Source organism: Candoia aspera, chromosome 15 (assembly GCF_035149785.1).
Source record: "Candoia aspera isolate rCanAsp1 chromosome 15, rCanAsp1.hap2, whole genome shotgun sequence".
NCBI lineage: Eukaryota > Metazoa > Chordata > Lepidosauria > Squamata > Boidae > Candoia > Candoia aspera.
This window is the reverse complement of record NC_086167.1, coordinates 16,193,996-16,215,716: the sequence shown is the minus strand read 5'-3', so window position 1 is coordinate 16,215,716 and position 21,721 is coordinate 16,193,996. Positions and strand designations below refer to the sequence as shown.

The following is a 21,721-nucleotide window of genomic DNA, read 5'->3' as shown; positions in this document are numbered from 1 at the left end:
AAACGGCTGTTTCCTAGCCAAGACACAGCTGCTGTGCCAACGGGGAGACTTCTCTTGCGCCGGCCACTTATTTTGCTCCAGCCAATTTCTCTCTGCAGCCATAGATTTTCCAGGGCAGATATTCCATGGAAATCATTACAGTCACAGAGGCCTTTGTACCAGGCACTTATCTCTGTTTGGCTGGAAGCGCATGGGAGTCAGCCATGAAGTCATCCAGCACCGCGTTTCTGGTCCCCGATGGGAAGAGATACGACTTCCTCACTGCCACACAGGCCAGGCGATGTTCCCTCCTTTCCAAAGAACCTTGGGGCATCATCGTTGTAGTGGCTTTGAACCGCTTTTAGTCGGTCGCTTCGTGAGGGGAAAACCTGGCGACCCTCTTCGTTCCTCTTCCTCCATTTTCAGATGCACAGATTCCAAGCAAACTCTCATTCCCCAGGTTTGGGCTACTTTAGGAACCAACAACATATTAGAGGGTGCTCCGATGTCTGCACAGATGCAGATTTGCACGTGATCCGGAGTCCTAGTTCCTGGCTGAGTGTGAAGTGCAAAGCTGTGCCAAATGGCTTTGTCTGATACGAAGACGGTCAGTGAGGCGTCTTCAGAAACAGAGGCTAAGGATTGTGGCCTGGCGTTCTGCGCGAACACAGAGAAGAGTGCCGTGTGGGTAGGGCAGTGTTTCTCAACCTTGGCAACTTTCAGATTCACCCACCTTAAAGTTGCTAAGGTAGAGCAACACTGGGCCAGGGGTATCATTTCCTGAAGCTTACAGAGGAGCTGTTCTTCATTCTTCATTCTTAGTTTTGCTACCCTATCTCGTCCGCCCCCTGACATTCTCTTAGGACCTGATGCAAAACTACGTGCCCCCACCACCCCTCTGTTCTTCGAGACGTCTCCTTTTCTGTATTTGATCTTGAGCCCTCCTGGCTGCACAGTCCTTGCTTGAAGAGACCGACCGAGCAGGAAACCTGAATTCTTTTATCTCCGATGTTGCTACACATTTCCAAGGCTCCTCATGAGAGATGCCTCTTTCGGGTCACTCGAGTAGCTTGAATTATACATAACTTGTAGGAGCCTTTTGAGGAGGGCGGTGTTGCCACGATGGGTTCCCCCTTTGGGGAACGGCGGCCTTTCCTTATCTTAAGGAGGGTTAGTCATGGAGATCCCAGCTGGGCCGAGGGATGATTAATGGCCATTTGTCATGGGTGGATTGGCGGCAGAGGCTCTCCGTTTAAGCCCCGTGCCAGGGTAGGAACCATCTGGGCACGCTCTGCAGAGCTGGGGGCTCTGGTTAGGAGATAAGCTGCGGGTGGGGTTGTTAGCCTCGGGGCAGGGGTTGACAGTCTGAGAGGAGACACCAGAGGTTCTGTCTGAACTAGAGATCTCCTTTGTGCTTCAAACCCATCCTTTGTGATTTGGCATCCTGCCTCCGCTCCGTTCTGCAAAATAAAACATGGTGGGATATATAAGCTGATGTTTCTTGGGGTTTAGTTGCTCTTTTCCTGAACTTTGTGCAAGAAACGGATCTCAGAAGGGTTTCCCTGCATTCCCCCGGCAGAAGAGACGGGACTCGTCCTAACGAAGAGCTTCATCGGTTTTTCAGGACCTCTGTGCAGAAATACGGCAGTCCGTAGGACTTGGCCGAGTTGCCTTTTGGGGGAAACGTGAAGCCCTGGGATCGAAGAGCTCAAATTAAAAAATCGAGTGTTCTTCCTCTTTTGCAGCTCACCTGCCCGTTTGCCATTCACGCGCAGTCTCTGCGTTTCTCCCAGCACGCGTTGTCCTTCTCTCTGAGCGAATGGCTTTTCAGCGAGGGCACTGAGTGCTGCCTCACAGCTGTGCCCACGTTCCTTCCGAGTCACGCATCGCCCCCTGATCAGAACAAAAGCAGTCCTGGCTCTGCTGGGCAGGCGGCGTTGCTGGCGCTCTCTAGTTGAAGACGGTTTGTCTGGTCCTCAGCTAGAAGCCCTGTTTCCTGAACTGTCAACTTCAGCTGAGCGGCTACTACCTCTTTGTCCAGCTGCCCTTCTTCTGATTTTGACAAGCCGGTCTAAGGTCAGACCGTTTGGAAGCTTAGGCGGTTAGCGCCGTTTCTAAAGCCCTTTTTACAGTGAACTTTGAATGGGAAAGGCTAACCTCCCGAGCACTGGCTGCGCAATTGTCGAAAGCGCGATCCAAGGGTCATTCGGCGTAAGGAGCAAACCGCGGCTCTGGAAACCCAGCTGTAAACGTTGGTGTCTGGGCAAGAGAGGCCCGAAGGGTGTGCCTGGCATGCTCTGAATGGGGTGCAGCTGGGCTGGTTTCAAACAAACATTGCGAAATGGAGCTACTGCCTATGCAGGTTGGAGGTGGAAACCTTTGCAGGACAGCCGTGGTTTAATGCAGTGTTTCTCAAGCTGGCTGGGGAATTCTGGGAGTGGAAGTCCACCTAGCTTAAAGTGCCCAAGCTTGAGAAACACTGGTTTCATGACTGAGCCCACCCTTTGCTGAAATTCCCAGGTTTAGTTCTCAGGGTCCCCAGTGCAAAGAATCAAGGAGCAGGTGCTAATGAAACCTTTTCGATAATATTTGCATACCTGCGATTTGTCCTTCGTCCTCTGGGTAACAGCCCCCTTTTCTCTTCCTCTTCAGACAGGTAGAATTGACAAGTCGTATCCCACAGTGTGTGGCCACACCGGACCAGTGCTGGACATAGACTGGTGTCCTCACAACGATCAAGTGATTGCCAGCGGCTCAGAAGATTGCACAGTGATGGTGAGTGAAGCGTTTGGGGCCAGCGAGAGTCGCTTCTTGCTTTGATGCCTGGGAGTTGTTCGTTGAACCTTGTGGTAATGATTTCTAGCCAGGAGTCGGAAGGCCCCACTCAGCGGATTGTGTATTAATGGATGCTGGAAAGCTCAGTTTAAAAAAACAGTCATTTGCAGGGGACGTGAAATGGAATTAATGTCATTAGGAGGTCTGGCAAAAATTAAGCATCTGAGCAAAGAGATGCATTTGCTTCTCATCCAAGCTGTCTGGGGAACCTTGTGCAACATGGGGGAATGGAGTCCTGCAGAAATGGCTCTTAATGCGTTGGTGGGATGGCTGACATCCTCATGAGTGTAAGCCGCTGTGAGGCTGTGCGCACAGAAGCCTACTTTCCTTAAAGGGGAAATGAGCAAGATGGGCAGGCCTTGGCCTTGTGCAGTCCCTTACTGCCTCCGTCTGGCCCTCCCGCAAGTGAGTTGTCGGCCAGGAACGTAAGCCATTGGAGGCTGATTGCAAATGAATATCCCTCGATGCATCTACGCTAATGTGGGCACAGGGGCAACTTTTCAGGATCTGCCTAGGACAGCCTTTCTCAACCTTTTGACCCCGGAGGAAGCCTTGAAATATTTTTCAGGCCTGGGGGAACCCCTGCACATTCAGGCTCAAATATAGAACAGAAGTCACAAAATTACTGCATTCGTTTCCTGGGTAGGCCCACATATATGCATGGACAGTGCTCTTAAACTAAAAATAAAGAATGAAACTTACCTCTTTAATGTGAAGTTGCCCGAATTTGAAATAATTTTTTAGATAAATCGTGATCTCCCAGGGAACCCCTAGAGAACTCTTGCGGAACCCGAGGGTGCCACGGAGCCCTGGTGGAGAAACCCTGGCCTAGTAGAACCAGTTCTTCTGAGAGCAGCAGAAGTTAGCCCGGGAGAGGCCTGCTTGGTCGATCCATACAATCTCAGTTCCCTTCTCTCCCCACAGGGATATTTCACATGTTGAAAGTTGGGGCGTAGCAATGTAAGAGGCACCAGTGAAGGTGTTGGGATGGCGGGGAGAGACCCCCAAGTGAACAGCTTCCATGTTATGCCTGGTTCTTTGCAAAATGAGGGCAGGGGGAGGAGAGAGCAGTGAGCCTGGCATTTAGCACACGTGCTTCCCCTTTCCCCCAGAACATGCATTTGTGAGCCTTTTCCCTGCTGTTTCTTTTGTGCTGAAAAGTTGCCTTGGCGACGTAATTAAGAGTGGAGAGGAGCAGAGGGGAAGAACTGCATAGCCATTTGCTCCAGACGGTGCATTCTGAGCTGTTTCTCTCCCTTGGTCAAGGCGAGTGGGTGCAAAGTTTGGGCGGAATGTTCCTGGGCTGCCGTGTGATGCCCACTTGGAAGAATGATGTCCTCGTGCCAGGAAATAAGGAACCGCTTAAATAGGGATTCTTGGGAACCCTTGAAACGACCATAATGTGCTGCAGGTTTCATCTCCTCTGGCTGAAGAACTTTAGATTATATAAAGGTTTTGTAGAGGAAGCCAAAGGGGCTGTTTTCAAATGAGAGAAATTAATTTCAGCCCGACTCAGTCAGATTCTGAGTCTCGGAGAAGATGAATTGCAGATTTGCTTGGGTATTTTGGATATGTTTTTTTTTTAAAAAAAGGACTTGAATGCACAAATGCGTCAGTGAGGCTGTTGGCCATTGGTTGCTGAGCAGACACGGAGAAACCCATGATGCTAGAAATGGTGATAAATCTTTGATGGATGGCTCACAGTTTATCTCAGTGTATGAATGTCTTAATGGTAGCTAAGTGTTGCGTGAAATAGAAAACAGACCCATCCTCCCACCAAAGATTGATGGGAAGTTGTAAACTCATTGGAGGCTTTAGAATGACATTTAGCACATGCTTTCAAGGAAATGTGATGAAAAGCAAGGAGAAGTCAAAGGAACCTACTCTGAGGAGTAGGATGCTCATCCAGCGCCGGAATATGTGTGCAGCAGGCCGTTTTCTTGCCACTAAATAAATGGTCCCCTTCGTATGCTTTAAGCTGCAGCTCCCAGCATCTTTGACCACGGGCTGTGTTGGTCAAGGCTGATAGGAAGGGAGGCCCAAGAAACCTGGAGAGGAGCAAACTGGGGGAAGGACCTTTGGAACGCGAGGCCAAATCAGGATTGTCTTACCTTGCAGTGGCCTATGTGCCATCCATCTGGTGCTGACAAAACTAGCTAGTTTGGGGTGGGGAGTGGGGAGCCATTTCTCTTCCAGAGCAGTGGGCATCACGTGGGAGAGCCTGGCGGCCTGTGCCCACCCCAGAGCTGCCGTTGGAGGAGTTTAATTGGCCATCTTTCCTTATTGCTCCCTGCCAGAAGGTCAGAGGCAAGGCCTCCTCAGGGCCTGCCATTAATCCCCCCTGGAGCGCTAAGAGGGCTGCCCTGGAATAGCATGTTGAGAAGAGGAAGCCTGCGGTTTTGCACCTGACATTAAATAATAGGTTGCTCACAGAGGAGCTGAACCTGCTTACCATCAAGTATCCCCAGAGCAGTTAAGGCAGTGTTTCCCAACCTTGGCAAGTTTTAGAAGGGTGGACTTCAACTCCCAGAATTCCCCAGCCAGCCTTGTTGAAGTCCACCCCTCTTAAACTTGTCAAGGTTGAGAAACACTGGGTTAAGGCATTGTTGGGTTTGCTACGGGGTGCCGCGTGCCCTGTGCACAAAACGGAAGCGTGGCCAGCCCCAATTTGCTCCTGTGCTTTGGGCATCGGAATTTGGGCTGATGTCCTGGATTTCTTTTGGCTCGCTCCTGATATAGCAACAGCAATCGGTCACTGCGAGCCTTGCCACCGAGTAACTGACACAGTAATTCCCAAAGTCTCTATTCTCTCTACGTCCCTCCTGACTATTCTTTTATGTTTAAATTTTCCAAGAAATTGCCATTTGAAAATACCAGAACAGACTTTCCCAATTAAATGGCTGGGCTATGCCTTTTGAAGTTGGCTGGTCTGCAGAATCCAGCTGCTTGCTTTTGACTGGAGAATTTTTCTGGTGCCCGTCCTTCCCTCTTCTAGGAGGCTAAACAAGCCAGCCTCTGGCTGTGGTTCCATCTGCTGGTGGAGAACATCCTTAGCATTTGCCCCCCCCCCCCATTCTATGTAGGTCAGCTCTGGTTTAGGAACAAGGATTGGCCAAGGGTGACTCATCTGGCAGAGTCAGAGGACACTTCTTCTGGATAGTCAGGCTGGCCCCGCCAAGACCCTCAACCCAACACTGGGACTGAACAGCGTCTTTTCCCACGATGGCAGCTGGGCCTCCTTGTCCTCAAGGTGACCTCTGGACCTCTCCTGTTCTGGCAGGATCAGTGGTGGGAAGGGTTAGGGTTGACATGACCCAATTGCAATTTGGACTCCGCTGAAAGGGCCAGCTGCGCCACACACCGGCTGCTCAGCGGAGTTTGGTTTTGGAGAAGTTCTCCCTCTCTGTGCCGTGTTTCACCAAGACAGCTAAAGAAACCGACGTAGGGCGGAACAGAGAGTCGTTCACTGCATGCACGAGTTCTTTGCAGAGCAATTGGGAGGCAGCGGCCCGTGGAGAGGAATACAGTTCTGCTAAAAAAGGCTCCCTCTGTAACTGCTGTTCCCCTGGTGCCACCGAGGCAGAACCCTGCTTACCCAGCAGCGTTACAGAACGTTCACCTTTTGGGAACTGACAGGATTCCATAACCGTGTTGGCCTTCCCCCCCTACTCTTGGCAGGTCTGGCAGATCCCAGAGAACGGTCTCACCCTCTCCCTGACGGAGCCGGTCGTCATCCTAGAGGGCCATTCCAAAAGAGTGGGCATTGTAGCTTGGCACCCCACCGCCCGCAACGTGCTGCTAAGCGCAGGTAGGCCGAGGAGCTGGAGGCAGCCTTGGATTTGCTTGCCTGTCGACCCTGTGGAGAAGGGCTGGGACGGGAGACGAGCGCGCTCAAAATTGCCTCAAGGACATTGGGGAAGACACGGCCCCAAATCAGGGTTCATTTTCAGTTACCCCAGCCCCCAGGGGGGATACAAATTCATTATAAAATCTCTACAAGTCAGCCATAATGTGTTTGGGCTTAGCGGTTGTGTGAACTCGGCCATAGCTGTTGGTAAACCGTGGTTATGGGCTGGTGTGAATCCAGCCAATTATGGTTTCACCAAACCATGACTGAGCCAGGATTTCTGCCCATACGTGGTATCTCTCAGTGAGCCAGCAGACAGAAACAAGAGAGAGCCAGCCAGATTAAGGAATGCAAGGTGGCAGATGCAACTGAAGCAGAACGTAGGGAGGAAGGAAACCTCGAGCTGCCCACAGGAGAAAGCAGGCCAGGCCAAACTGGTCCCTGAAACGAGGGCTCCCAGGCTTGGGCCCTGCCAGAGCGCTCCCAAGGCTGGGCCGGAGGTAGAAGAGGCCTGCTCTCTGGGTCTGAAAAGCAGGCCGAAAGGTTCGGGGCGCCCCATCCCTGGCACGTGGTGGTGCGCCTGGCTCAGCCCGCCTCCCCCTCCAGGCTGCGACAACGCCGTCATCATCTGGAACGTGGGGACGGGGGAGCCCCTCATTAACCTGGACGACATGCACCAAGACATGATCTACAACGTCAGCTGGAACCGCAACGGCAGCCTCATCTGTACGGCTTCCAAAGACAAGAAAGTCCGCGTGATTGATCCCCGGAAGCAAGAGATAATAGCGGTGCGTCTCTTGGGGCTCCCCGGACGGTTAGGCTGGAAGGGGGCCACGGTGCAGGCAGGGTTTCTGGCAGCCCGCCTTGCCGAATGCGATCCAGCCCTTCCTGTGGCCCAAAAACATGTTCGTTGCGCCTCAGAAAGTGGCGTTGCATAGTTGCCATTTCAGGCAATCATGTGTAATATTCCCTTCTTTTACTCCCCTCGCTCCAAAATCATATTGATTCTGCATGCAGTCTTGAGAACCTAGATTTGATCCCAGTTTTGCCTGTGACGCCAGCCTTGTCCCCCTGGGGCCCTCCAGCCTTCTCCTCCCATGGTTCCCAGCCAGTGTAGGGGAGCTTGGCTCATGGAGGTCCACTCCCCCTTTGCTGCTGGGTCCGAAACCTGCAGGTCCCTGGGCAGGCGTTGAAAGACCGAGGCCTCCTGTTGTACCACTGGGAACTTCGGCCTGGTGCCCTTGAAAGAGGCTGGCGTTAGGAGCCCCTGATTCCGGCACTTGCCCTGCCTGGCTGTTGTGAAAAGCCTGGAGCAAAGGCAGAGGTTGTTGTGGCTCTTTTGAACTGTTGCAGAGTGACGATGGTCTCCTTCCACTCCCTGTCCCCTCCCCTCCCCTCCCCAGGAGAAAGAGAAGGCGCATGAAGGGGCACGGCCCATGCGGGCCATCTTCCTCTCGGATGGGAACGTCTTCACCACCGGGTTCAGCCGCATGAGCGAGCGGCAGCTGGCCCTCTGGAACCCTGTAAGTGCCTCTGGAGAGCCAGGCCAGTGTGGGAGAACCATTCGGAAGGAGACGCACATTGCCTTTCGCCCTAGAGGTCTGCAATGCACTGGGTGGTCCTTTTGCAAGATGCAGCTCATCCTCACTACCATCATAATTGGGACTGACAACTCAGGCGCTAAGCGATGCAGTCATAAAGCGTGACGTCATGTGACCGCACCAACTTATGACAGCAGTTCCAGCTGCCATCGTTAGGCTAATCCCACGCGGTCACAGCATCCCGCAATCACCATTTTATGATTGCCATTTGCGGCCTCTGCCATCTTCCCCATTGACTTTGCTTGTTGGAAGCTGGCAGTGAAGGTCGCAAATGGCGATCACGTCACCACGGGATGCTGCGACCATCGTAATTGTGAGCCGGTTGCCGAGGCCCGAATTGTGATCGTGTGACCGCGGGGACGCTGCAGTGGCCACAGCTATGAGGAACGGTCATAAGTCCCCTCTTTCAATGTCATTGTAACTTCGAACAGGTGGTTGCTGAACAAGGACTACCCATATAAAACCTTCCTCAGTTTTATTTAATTTTGTCCTCCATAATGACTTTTTGCAGCAAGAACAGTGCCCAGCATAAACTGAGGAGGGACTCTATTCCGAGAATTGAGGGCAGTTTGGAAGAGGACCGGATGCGTTTGAGCTATATCCTCAGCCTGCGTTCTTAAACCGATTTCGTAGGCTTTCATATTGTTCTTGCAGAAACCTGCAAAGCCTGTTTGGCCACAGAAACAAAATAAAGGTTTTCAAGCTAGAGACTGAGAACAATCCCAACACGGTCCTTTTCCATCAGCAGCAAAAGACATTTTTGCAGGTGGAAATTTTGTCGCCCCGTTTAATTAGCATAGACTACTTAGTAGCAAAAGTATCTTGTTAATGAATTCTTTGAGCTTCACGCGAAGGAACGGCTTATGGTTCAAACAAAGCATGCTGCAGGTTCTGCTTTGAATCTCAGGGCTTTAGCACGTTAAATGCGGGAAGGAACTTTGGGGAAACATTCAGTTTGGATACGTAATTTTAGGAGCTGTTTTACTTGCTAGTTGTGAGAGGAGAGTTTCCGCTGGCAGAGGCACCACCCTTTTTGATGCTGAACTGTGACATGCCTCTCCTTAAAATAAAAATGTGTCTTTCGTGTTGCAGAAAAATATGGAAGAGCCCGTTGCCCTTCACGAAATGGACACCAGCAACGGTGTCCTGTTGCCGTTCTACGACCCTGACACGAATATCCTTTACTTATGTGGGAAGGTGGGTAGCAGCAAAACAAAATAATTTTCCCCCCAGATGTGGGAGTTGTGAACCCCCAGCTTATTCCTCCGTCTCCCAATAAGTGCTGCTTTTCTATCAAAGAGAAAGGTTGGCTTTAGGGTTGGCTACGGAGCTGAGTGTTTCCTGCGTCTTCTCCTCTGGAATTCGTTTTGGGATCCCCAGGACAGAAGTAGTACCTGAGGAATCCACCCTTGCCTTTGGAGAGTTCTTTTTAAAAGTACCACATGAAAAGTAACGCATGAAAACAAAAATGAGATTCTCACTTCCGTTTTGGGCAAAATACGTAAGGGGAGCGGAGCTGAAGTTTTGCGCAGCGTTTCTGGCACTTCTGCAGTATTATTGGCACTGGCTCCCTGGCCGCGCTGAACACGGGGAACTTCTGTGTCCCCCTGTTGAACAGCTGAGACCTGTAGCCGAAAGCCTCCTGGGCTGTGCTCGGCTGCCTGTTAGCAATGTGCCCGGTGCACCCAGACCTGCCCAGCCCCTGCCTTCTGCTCTGAGGTTCCCCCCTGAGATCTGGGTGGCCCCACTCTGCTATTGTTTAGAAGAGCTGCAAAGGCCTGGCTCTTCCCCCAGGCATTTGGGGAGGGAGAGGGAGACCCCTCGCTTCGTTCCATCTGGTCTCTCCTTCTTGCCATCTTTTATCTCCCCCCCCTCCTTTTAATTGGTCTTACTGTAATTTCTTGATTTGATTGTTGCCAGCCACCCAGAATGGTTGGGAGTCGGGTGGCACACAAGTTTAATAATGAATGAATCAATAAATGAGGCTGCCCGCCTCGGGACCCTGCCTGGTAGCCGCCTCTCTTTGTCCTCTTCCAGGGCGACAGCAGCATCCGTTACTTCGAGATCACAGGCGAGTCTCCCTATGTGCACTACCTCAACACCTTCAGCAGCAAAGAGCCACAGAGAGGGATGGGCTTCATGCCGAAAAGGGGCCTGGACGTGAACAAGTGTGAGATCGCCAGGTGACGAGAGGGGTCCCAAGTGGCGGCCCCCGGCCCCTTTCCGAAAGACCCACCCCCAGTCTGCAGTCCTAGGCCTGTAGCCCGGCATCGGATCATCACCACCCCTTGGAAGCGGAGCCGGCCTGTCTGTGTGATCCGTTGAGCTTCCCGGCCCCCTCGGTCTGCAGGCTGGGCATTCGGAGGGCTGTCCTCCCACACATCCGCGGTTCGGGAAAGGCTGTGCGCTACAACCTTTCCTACCTCCTGCTCAGTTCCTGAGCAAATTTAAAAAGAGGCCGTGTGTCACAAGACGAATTGGACAGAAAAATAACCTGATAGGGTCCAAAGATACTGCTTTGCTTCCTCATAGGACCCCTCCCTGACCGGAGCTCATGAAAGGTTGATGGCTACCCTCCTTGGGTTTGGGAATCCTTTTGTGCTCTTGAGGTCTCTCCCTCGTCCAGGCTGTCTGTGTGCCTTTGTGTCGTGAAGAGGCCTTGTTTGTCATAAAGTCCCTCCTGGGAGACCTCTGTTGGTTTTGTGACATGTCGTCCCCTTAAGTGGCCGTAGCGGAAGACTGATGCATTTGTTACAAGTGAGGGGGGGCTGAGTGTCTCTGAGGTCCAACCGAATGGGCCAGGACGGTCTTACTCTTTGTCTTGGTCCCTTCTTAAAATCTTGCCATCACCACTAAAATCCTGATGCACAGCCATATGCAGTGAGGGTCTTGAGGCGTATTTTTGAGATGAAAAATCCGCCCAGCTTTAGGATTCCCATAACTCAGTTCCTTGGGTTCGGCTTCCCTGCGCCTCCAGACGTCGCTGAAACGTGTGTTTGTGTTCTCGTTTCCTTTCCAAGGTTCTTCAAACTTCACGAGAGGAAGTGCGAACCGATCATCATGACCGTCCCTCGGAAGGTGGGCGCTGTTTTTCGGGGTTTGTGAGATTTGGCAGAGTTGTCCAAGGCGGGTCAACTTACCGGACTGGGTCCTTTTTCTCTCTTCCTCCTCCTTCCCTCCCACCGCAGTCTGACCTCTTCCAAGATGACCTGTATCCCGATACAGCTGGGCCAGAAGCTGCCCTGGAAGCCGAGGAATGGTTTGAGGGGAAGAACGCCGACCCCATTCTCATCTCCTTGAAGCACGGATACATTCCGGGGAAGAACCGGGACCTCAAGGTGGTCAAGAAGAACATACTGGACAACAAGCCAGCAGCCAACAAGAAGAGTGATCTCATCAGCACCCCAAAGAAAGCGATGGACACCTCAAACCCCGTGAGTCAAAAAACAGGCCACCGGTCCTCCGTGTTTGGGGCCTGACAGCCACCTCTCATTTCAGTTGCCCTGGGCGTATTGCAGACTGGCCTGTGGCCTCAAGGAGGGCATCCCTAGGCCGCTGCTGCTTGTCTGGCGAGCGTGCTGAGATCTGCCCTGTTTAAAGCACATTTTCTTGGAAGAGGGGCCTTTGTCTCTTGTGGGCTCTTCCCATTCCAGGATTTACCCTTTCCCGTTTCTCTTTCTTGCAGCAAAACGAAGCCAAATTGGAAGAAATCTTGAAAGAGCTCAGATCGCTAAAAGACACAATCGCTCATCAGGACGAACGCATTTCCAAATTAGAACGGCAGGTGGCGAAGATGGCCGTCTGAGAGCCAAGCCGGGAGGGGGGGCGGTGGGGGGAGGAAGCAGGACGCGGACTGTGAGCCGCCTGCAGGGCTGCGGACGGGGAGAGGCACGGGCCGGTCCAGCGCCAGCACTGCCCGCCCAGTCCCGGTCCAACTCTCCTCCTCCTAAGCTTGCAAGTGCCAGTGGAAGCCCGTGATCGGGAGCCAAGTCTTTCTTAGTGAGCAATCTTATGTCCTGATGTCTTAGTGGCCATTTCGGAACAGCCGTGGCAGTCTCGTCCCTTGCGTTTATTCCCGATCGGAGAATCAGTCATTCCACTTGGTCAGTATGATGCTGAGGTGCCTGTCGAACTTCCTAGAATTGCGGACCAAAATTACTTCGTTTAAAAAAACACACACACGCACCCTTGTTTTTTACTTTCAGGTTGCCAAAATCCAAAACTCTCGTATTTTTTTTTCACTTTTTAGCATTTTTACAGTATTTTGTGTTTTTAATCTAAAGGGACATTGTGTATTTGTGCCATTTGGGGAACAAATAAGCTGTGTATGCCTGTTTACCTTTGAACAGCCGGTGTGGTCACCCCACTGCCGGGTCTGAAAGACCAATTTTAAAATAGTTTCTGCCTTCTGTTTTCTGGTCCCCGCAGATCCCCGTGGAGTTGGAGGGGGGAGGCGGTCTGCTTTCCCATCCACTGCCACTCCAGTTTTGCCACCCAAGGAACTGAATACCCTTTTCCCCAGGGCTTCACCACTAAAATCTGGGGAGCCATTGTTCAAACATTCGTTGCGCTTTGGTTTAATCTTAATAGTGTCAAAAATTGGCATGTTGTGATTGCTGATTTCTGGGTCCACGTTTCCTGCAGATGTTTGTTCTATTTATCATCCAGGTGTTACAAGGTTATAAAAAAATATGAATTTGGGACATTAAGGACAAATGCACTAAATTTTGCAAGCTGTTGGGAAGCTCTTTGAAATTATTTATGCGCACTCTCTCCCCCTCTCTCTGCTTGTAGCTCTGCTGACCTCAGAATCCTCAGCATCCCCGTCTGGGTCACCAAAGGTTTCTGGGCTGCTAGAGAAATTCCAAGGCAGTTTGGTTGCCAGAGCAAACAGCCTCAAGCAAGCCCACACCCCCTTGATGCAAGTAGAGTCCATGGCTTTGGGGGCAACGTAGAAGCAGCGGCTGGCGCAGTGGCCCAGCCCTCTTCTGCAGCAGCCCCACATGCAGCCTGCGGAACATGCTGGTCTGCAAAAAGGCTTCCCTGCTGAACTGTGGGTTGGCAGCGGAGAGACCTCTCTCCAGAAACTCTCCATTCCTTCTCACCGAAGGCTGCCAGGCTCAGTGCAACAGAGGCCAGGGGACCTTGTCTGAGACACCCCTGCCTTCCCATCAACCTGGAATCTGTCTTCTGTAACTGCTCTGCAGGAATTTTCCCCTTTCCCTCAAAGCTCTTGGCTTCACCAGCCCCTTTGCATGCAATCTGGGAGGCCCCAGGCCACTTACAAAGATGACACCTGCAGCAGAGTGATTTTTCCACCAGGGTGGAACAGTTTTCTAGCTGCTCACTTTTTCAGAGTCCAAAATAGATCTCTGGATGGAGGGATGAAGCCTGCCTGCCTTCCCTGATCCAGTGCCAAAGGCAAAACTGGATGTCCTCGTGCCAACCTCACACTCAGAGACTTCCAGTCTTACTGGGGTGCCCTCTTGATGCTTCTGGTCTCGCTCAGAAGTGGTTCCTCGGTGATTCCCCCATGGTGAGAACCCTGTGCTACGGTGCTGTGCCTGGTGCTGTGAAGGGAAAAGATGGCTGTCTTGGGGGACACATTGGATACACACCAGAGGCGAAACACCAGAAAGTTCCTGGGAATGTGATGCTGTAAAAAGTCAGAGACCTTTCAGGAAAGACCCTCACGGGCAGAAGAAGCTGGCCATGGAGCTTTGGACATGAGGATCATTGTGGCTAATTTAGGCACTCCAAAGGCTAATTCATGGGTGAATATTTCTAACATCGTTTTGCGGTTTTGCCTCGTTTTTGCTTTTGGTTAGCCAGGAGCCATTCCTCTTCCTTCTGTGTCTTCAAGGAGTCTTGGGGGGCTCAAAGCCCTGAGCCTGAAAGCTCGTTGCTCTAAGAATTATGTGCCTGCAATGCTCATCACACACACACACCTCCCCTGGGTGGCTAGGAGGAAGGCCCAACGAGAAGAGCTACCTTTTTCATCTGCTGTTTTGGTAGGACTCCTAAGGTGGCCATTAAAAAAACAGAACGGTTAGAGCTTGGATGTTGTGATGGGTCCGTGTGGGAAAAGATGTCATGTGGACAGATAAGAGAAAGTTTGCAGGAAATGGGCTTAAGGCCACAGACCTAACAAGATAAGATAGTCATAGAATAACGATGTGAGTGAGTGAGAAAGTTGGAGAATGTTGGTTCTGGTTAGTCTTGAGGTTGGGGGCAATCTGTAGGCATTTGGTTGCATTGTGCTAGGTGTCTCTCAACAGTAGCGACTTTAAGCGGTGTGGACTTCAACTCCCAGAATTCCCCAGCCAGCCATGGGAATTGAAGTCCACACCGCCTAAAGTCGCTACAGTTGAGAAACACTGTGCTAGATGGTGGATGTGGAGTTTTCAGAAGACGTGAAGGCGCTTTGCATTCTTTCCCATTATTACATTGCCAAACTATAAGTTCTTCCAACTTGGCGTTTTCTAGATGCATTGTGACTGCAACTCCCAGGATTCCCAGCCAACACCGCGGGAGTTCTGGGAATTGCAGTCTCAAGTGATTGACGGGGAAAGCTATTGCATCCGTAAGATCAGCTCCACTGTTTGGGCAAGTTTTGCGTTTACAGTCAGCAGAAGGCTGGAGACAGAAGGAACAAGATGACTTTTCTTTCAGAACCCCAGATCATGCACATTTTCTTCCTTGCCCCTGCCCCGACAGCACTAGTTTCCCCTGGTGTGAGTTTTGTGCTTTTCCAAAGGGCAGGATGAATGAAAGTCCCCCAGAAGCTTCCTGTGCCATTGATGTTTTATTTAACAGAATGGGCGGTGCTGAACCTGCAGCTTCTGGCTCCCTGCGATGTGGCTTACGAAAGCCAGCCATTGCCCCCAAGGGGGTGTGCTCGTACAAGAACCCCCGGTGTGTCATGTCCAAATACTTGCTTCCAATTTCAAATGATTAAAAGAAAATTGATTACAAAACACACGCCGTGAGCCGACTGCTCTCCATGATCGTCTTTCGTTTTCTCGCGCAGAGGTTCCCAGGATGGATTCAAAGCCACTCCGGAAGAGAAGCCCACTTGCAATCTCACATCATGTCCTTTGCTCGGGGTGGGAGGGGAGGAGGCAGGGATGCTGCTTGAGATCTGCAGCCCCCCTCGCCCTCAAGCCCTTCCAAAAGAGAGGCTGTTGGAAGTCATGGTGGCTGGTTGGTGGGCCAAGCCCGTAACTCAAGCGATCAAAAGGGGTTCCTTTTCACTGGAACGTTCCCCTTTCAGTGTTGGCGGATGGGAGACCTAGTTCCAGGGTGGGCCCATAACAACTGCATGCTAAAGTGAAGCACTGACCTGTCCTGCCACTGGTTGGCCAAATGCTGAGACCCCAACCCTGTTAAGGACATCAGTTTCAGCAAAACAGACTAAGGTCACCTTTGTGCATCTCTTAAGCAAGGCAGAGTTGAGAACATGTGGAGACTCCAAGGCTGTGTCCCTAATTCTCTTTACTAGGTCAGATGAGCATGGCTACAGCTTAGTTTAAACCAACTTAGTTTATTTTGTGGCCTTGTGCCCTGCATGAAGCCAGCCCACAGGCTTCAGATTGAGTTAGTTTGACCTTCCCTTCCTTGCACCACCCCTAAGCATGGAGGACTTTCGAACGCCTTGTGGTAAAACATTAACTGGGGTCTGGAAGTCCAAGCACCGTTGGCAGAGAGGGCGTGTGCGGTTGCTTGCGGCAAAGGCAGATAGTGAAACACACCAGGTGAGAAGGGTGGTGGTGGTGGTGGTGATGTCACTTCCTTGGGGGTGGGGAGCACCGTCACCTGTCCCTGTCCTCTGGGGGAGGTCCAGGGGCCTGGGGACACCCAGCTGGCCGGAGTGCTGGATCACCATTCCAAGTTTGGTCTGAACTGATGCTTAAGGATGCTGGGAGGGAAAGGTGGAATTGCAACCCATTTCTGACACTTGAGTATAATGCTCAGGTGCGGGGAGGGGTCACCCTATGTCCTATATACATTCGTAAGTAAGATGTTGAAAAATGAAATGCATTGCTAAAATGGTACAGCTGGGAACGCCAAATGTGTGCTTTTGTAGTCTTGAAAGGGGTGCTGTGAGCACTCAACAACAGAACAAGTTGCAAAGAAAGCAGAAGAGTAATTGGCTAAATCATGGCGGGCAGCTCTGGCGTAGAAGCACCCCAGAAGAAGATCTCCCTTGGGTCCCAGTGGTTCTGCCTCGTCCCCTTCCCTTCCAGAAGAGGTGTGGAAGCAAGATCAGGTGGATTGTGCAATACTTTCCAGGAAGGCCGGTGGCTCAGGGGTGGTTGGCCTTGAACCCAGCATCTCCAGAGAGGGGGCTGCGTTACCAGTCTAGCTCTGAGGCAAAACAAGTTTGTTCTGCAGAAATTCACCCTGTGGACCCACTTTTCACGAAGGGGCAGTTGGCGGATTGTGCGTATCTGTCATTCCACACCAGGCCTAGCAATAAATCTCAGCTCCGCAGACTCCTAACCCCAAATTCAGGAATTTGCTGGCAGCAGTAGCAACAGCTCTGGGACACAACACGGAGAGCTTTGTTGCAGGCCGGGACACAGCCATGAGCTGTGCAAATCTGCAGCTTTCAGTCCTGAGAAATCAAAGTGCTCTGGGTTCACCAGACAGCTCTGTCTAGCCCAGGAGCCGTTGTGTCTTACCAACCTTGGCTTCGCTCCCTACGGCACAATCTCGTACCACTTCCCGTGAAGCACATCAATGGGGCACCTTGGCCAGTGGAAGCCCTGCTTTAGACACTTTCAGGTTTACTCCGATCAATTCGACATTGCATGACAGCGGTCCTCAGGGAGATACTATGCAGGTGGTTGGAGTTAAGCCTTCTGGGCTCAGGAGATAGTCCAATAAGCTTACCTTCCATGTCTGTAAAGAGGTATTTTCCACTGAGCCTTAGCTGGTCTGTGCCGCCTTAGCATAGAGCGGTGTTTCTCAACCTTGGCAACTTGAAGTTGGGTGGACTTCAACTCCCAGAATTCCCCAGCCAGCGATGAAGTCCACCCGTCTTAAAGTTGCCAAGGTTGAGAAACACTGGTGTAGAGAAAGCTAGCACAAAACTGCCTTGCTGATAAAAACACAAACCCCTCCCATCCCAAGGCTTGGCCATGATCCGGTGCAAAGCAACCTTACTGCCTCAAAACCACAGTTCTTGTTTCGCCACACGCGCACACACCATCTTCCTCTCCCCTGCAAAGGAAACTACATCATGTGTCTTCCAAAACCGCTCTTCTGATTTCGCATGCTCATGCTGTCCTGGTGCAGGGTTCTCATTTCTACTGGCACCAGGTAAGCCAGGCTTGGCCACAGGGGAACGTCTGGGGAATCTCTCAGCTTGTCTTCCTCAGCGTTTGCAGCAGCCTTGGCCAGAACAGCCAAGCCACCCGGCCGGTTTCCTGCAGCCTGGGTACATTTCCTTGCGGTGGGGGCCGAGCTGGCCTGCTAAGGAGGGCACTTCAGAGTCAGAGTAGGCACGGTGGTGGTGGTGGTGGTGGTGAAAAGCAGCAGCCTCGGGTTCTGGTGCGGTTCTAGGCTCCTGGGGGCTGGCTGGGCTGCTGAAGGTGTGATCCAGAACTTCATTCCCAGGGATGGGGCTGTGTGAAAGTTGCCGGGGGGGGGAGGGGGGTGGTCTGTGGTTTCAGGAAGATAAGGGAACAAAGCTTCACCTCACTGGTGCTGTGCTCTTCCTGTATGTTGGTCTGTGCAGCAAAGGAAATGATGCATCTTACGCTGGTGCTTTGAGAAATGGCAATAACTTTAAGATCTGAAAATCCGCCTTGGCTAAACGTGTGGCCATCTCTCGTTCACTTCTTGAGTGCTGCTGGGCACTGTAGTGGGAAGCAAGTGGGCACAACCATGCCTCTAAAAATAATGCAAGGTTGGGCTGCAGCTTGTGGTAAACTCATAGGAAACTGCCTTTCACGTAGTCCCTCCTACCTCCAGAAACGTCTGAAGTTGAGACTCTGAACTGACTGACAGTGACTGTGGTTGTGCTGGATGTATTCTGTATGCGAGGCTGCCACAAGACTTCCCCATGGGGTTAGGTAGCATAAATGTGGGAATGACTGATCCTTCCCTCTGGTGGGCATCTCTCTTGACCCGAACGAGGCAAGGAAGACTGTTCTCAGAAGTGAGGATCTTGAAAGGTGGAGGAAGGTGGAGCGTAAGAGCTCCAGATGGCCTACTTGCTCTCCTCTGATGTTTCATCAGGCCTCAGCTAGATAAAAGGACTTTCCCCTCCAGTTTTTACCAGATAAGTTGGATTTTGACTCCCATACTTCCACACTTTCCTAGCTATGTTGGGGAAGTTTTTGTGAAGGAAAAAGTCGGGGGTGATTATTTGTTTGGACAACTGATAACCTGTGTGTTTGGCTACTTTTTCCTACTTACATCAGGTAAAATGGCTTCCCTCTGGTTCTTCTGGTCCATGGTTCTCTCAGGCTTTCTCATAACTGGTGGTTTCAAGATTATCCAACATAGCACCAACACGAAGAACATGGAGTCATTTCGTTCCGCCGCCAACACAAACGATTGGAAGTGGAAAGCAGCAGGTGATGGAGGCAATGGATCCTCTCGGTTGCTCCGTCAAAAAAGACAGGATAAAATGGAGGAACATGCTAAAAAGTCTCCTGCCCTTACAACAGCTTCACCCCCCTCTGGTATGGACTTCCAAGTAAATGCCACCTCCTCTCCCGTGAAGATGATGACCAAAATTGCATCCAAAAGTCCTCCAGAACATGTGCTACCTGAAACCAGAAATGAGACTAAGTCACAGAAAATCCCCCTGGACATGAATGTAACGTGGCCATGGCTGATCGATGTGACCTCCACATCCCCTCAGGTGCCTGTTTCCACAGTGACTTTGAGGCCAGATTCTGACACTACTAGACCTGTCTCCAGAACAAAAGAAAACCTCCATTCTCTCCTCAAAACAGCCACACCTAGTCCAGCATTGTTGGATCATATATCTACTTCATCCTCTCAACATTTGATTGATGATTCAGGTTTTTCCACAGCCCCCCAGAAGCACATCTCAGACTCACCTAGGCCAGACGTAAATTCAAAATTAAAACTTCCTCTCATAACAGCTACATCTGGTTCCACCAAAACACCGCAACATCTGGATGAAATCTTGTCTACATCTTCTCAGACTTCGGGGGATGTCTTGGAGTTTTCCACGGCCACCGAGAAGCACAGCTTGGACTCAGCTAGGCCAGACCTAAATCCGAAGGTAAAACCTCACCTTGCAACGGCTACATCTGTTCCCACCAAAACACAGAAATGGCTGGATGAAATGGTGTCTACGTCCACTGAGACTTTGCAGGATGACTTGGATTCTTCTACAGGGCCCTCAAGGCACAGCTTGGGCATGACCACATCAGGCTCCTCAGCCACCACCCAAGGAAAGTCTCCCCTTGCCAATAACACCAACCCTTTGATTGGAAAATGTTTGCTGGCCATCCTCCTCCTGGCTCTGGTGGCCGCCATCTTCATTGTGTCCTCTGGTGTCCTGGCCACCACGCTGTGGCGCCAGAAGAAAGCTTACAGACTGGGCCAGGCCAACCACACAGAGATGGTGTGCATCTCATCCCTGCTGTCTGCTGAAAAGGAGGAGGAGGAGGAGAGGAGGAGGCAGCCCAAAGTGAAGCGGGTAAAACTTCTTGGGGAGACGGGGTCGGAGACAGAGGTGGACAACTTAACCCTGAACAGCTTCCTACCAGAGCATTAATCGTGTGCTTTCTTGGTGCTTCAGACATCCCTGGCTCATTTTCTAGAGCCTACTGATCTTCTCCAGGACCGTAATTGTCCTTAGGATCTTCTCTACCCAGGACTACATTTGCAGGACATCCCTGTCTTCTCATCTGGGTTGACCCCTTGCACTGACCCGTGAAGTAACTTGCCTGGCTGTGCCTTTGCCTGCTATAGGAGCCCTACGTTTATGTTTTGGAAACTGTCGTTTCTTTGTGAACTCGATGACTGTGGCTTGTTAAAAACAAAACTTAGCCCAATGTTTTCCTGCAGCCCTGCAGATCAAATGATGTATCCAGAAAGGAGACATTCTGAAATGTGTAAATTATTTGTTAGTTAGAGTTTACTGTGTTTCCTCCCAGGAGTTCAGGACAGTCTAACTATTGGACCAGAATCACGTTTCCTCTCGTTTGCAGCCTAGGGTTCCATGTGTCCCTTTGGAGAATGGCTGCCAAGGGTGCCCAGCCCCGCCCTGTTCCCCCAGGCCCTGAAAACCTTACCCCTCTGCCATAGGGAGATTTCTGCAGGCTTCCCATACATCCTTTTTTGAAACCATCATAATTAGAAACACTTTTAAAGTAATAACAGAAGCATCACTTCTCAATATTAGACCTAGACCTTCTTTTTTTTTCATATTTTACTAGAGAAGTAAGATTTCTAGAATTTTTTTTTTTTTTTTGAGATGGGATTATGTTTGAAGTTGAGTTCACTGGGGGGAAGTCTTAAGTTTAAAAACACGTTTAAAATAATTAAACAGTTTGACATGCAACAATGGTTGTAGCATCCCTGGCACCCAACTGCAGAATCAACACATTCTGGACTCACCCCAGAACCAGTTGGGGATTTTCAGGAATTGGGAAGTCCCGCTTCCTTATTCTGGGCTCTCTGCGGCTGGCTTGGATTTCACTCAGACCTCCATTCTCAGTTTCTATTCTCTCTTCCAATTTTGTAACCCGACTAGGGGGGAATTAGGAACTTTGCAGCAAAGGATCTCTGACCCGAGATAGAATCTGGGGACAGAAATGCAAATGCCTGATCTTGGCTGAATAAGGTAGTTGGTAGGGTGGAGTGAGGGGAAGAAAGGGGCCTTCTCCAGCACCTTCTTCTTCTCTTCTCTTCTTTTTTCCTACCCATTGCCGACTCATTCTTGTCTCCATCTGCTAGGAAACCATCTTATCCCACCTCAGGTATTTGTCTACCTACACCAACCCAGGCTACATGGAAGGACCTTCCCGATAGACTTAACTTCCATCATCCCCTGACCAGTAGGGGCTGGAACAGAGGGACTCTCTTCTTCCCATTTGTTGTTGGGTCCTTCTATCTCCAAACTGTCCAGCACCATCCCCACCCTCCCTTGACTTTCTCCTGGTTCCTTCTTGCCTGTTTCTACTTCAGCTTTTTGATTTCTCTTCCCCACCATCCAGACCATTGCCATGCATACCACCTGCTAGCAACATGCCAGCTACAAGCTCTTTTTTGGCACTTTGTAGAACTTGTTCTGCAGCTCCCCAACCCCGTGTGTGGCCAGAGTGCTTATTCTGGGGGGTGAGGAAGGAAGCGAACAGGTCTGCCCCATTAGCATAAAAGGCTTGTTATCTTGTCAGTGTGGAGAGGGGGTAAAATTGGTTCAGGATGCCTTTTAATGCAAACTGGTGTAAAATTGGTAAAGTAGAAC

At 51.0% G+C, this 21,721-nt stretch overlaps 3 protein-coding genes across 5 annotated transcripts in view; 2 read left to right on the top strand and 1 right to left on the bottom strand.

The window, feature by feature from the left end:
• The window catches only part of CORO1C (coronin 1C), a 34,783-nt gene extending 21,783 nt beyond the window's left edge, over window positions 1-13,000 (top strand). For all 3 annotated transcript variants that reach the window (XM_063315872.1, XM_063315873.1, XM_063315874.1), the window contains exons 3-11: window positions 2,632-2,754; window positions 6,493-6,622; window positions 7,268-7,449; window positions 8,065-8,184; window positions 9,355-9,459; window positions 10,300-10,445; window positions 11,283-11,340; window positions 11,451-11,696; window positions 11,948-13,000. In XM_063315872.1, coding sequence (XP_063171942.1) covers window positions 2,632-2,754; window positions 6,493-6,622; window positions 7,268-7,449; window positions 8,065-8,184; window positions 9,355-9,459; window positions 10,300-10,445; window positions 11,283-11,340; window positions 11,451-11,696; window positions 11,948-12,067 — 1,230 coding nt within the window. In that variant the 3' untranslated portion in view covers window positions 12,068-13,000. The remainder of the gene's footprint in view (window positions 1-2,631; window positions 2,755-6,492; window positions 6,623-7,267; window positions 7,450-8,064; window positions 8,185-9,354; window positions 9,460-10,299; window positions 10,446-11,282; window positions 11,341-11,450; window positions 11,697-11,947) is intronic.
• The window catches only part of PTPN11 (protein tyrosine phosphatase non-receptor type 11), a 229,606-nt gene continuing 212,355 nt past the window's right edge, over window positions 4,471-21,721 (bottom strand). Inside the window, exon 16 of the mRNA XM_063315871.1 lies at window positions 4,471-4,483. The gene's annotated coding sequence lies outside the window, so the exon portion shown is untranslated. The remainder of the gene's footprint in view (window positions 4,484-21,721) is intronic.
• On the top strand, window positions 18,341-20,418 carry SELPLG (selectin P ligand). The gene has a single exon (XM_063315328.1). The coding sequence runs from the start codon at window positions 18,698-18,700 to the stop codon at window positions 20,024-20,026; it is 1,329 nt and encodes a 442-aa protein (XP_063171398.1). The 5' UTR covers window positions 18,341-18,697; the 3' UTR covers window positions 20,027-20,418.

What these genes read in the sequence shown, in the direction of transcription:
- SELPLG (XM_063315328.1), top strand. Translation starts at nt 18,698, where the DNA reads ATGGCTTCCCTCTGGTTCTTCTGGTCCATGGTTCTCTCAGGCTTTCTC.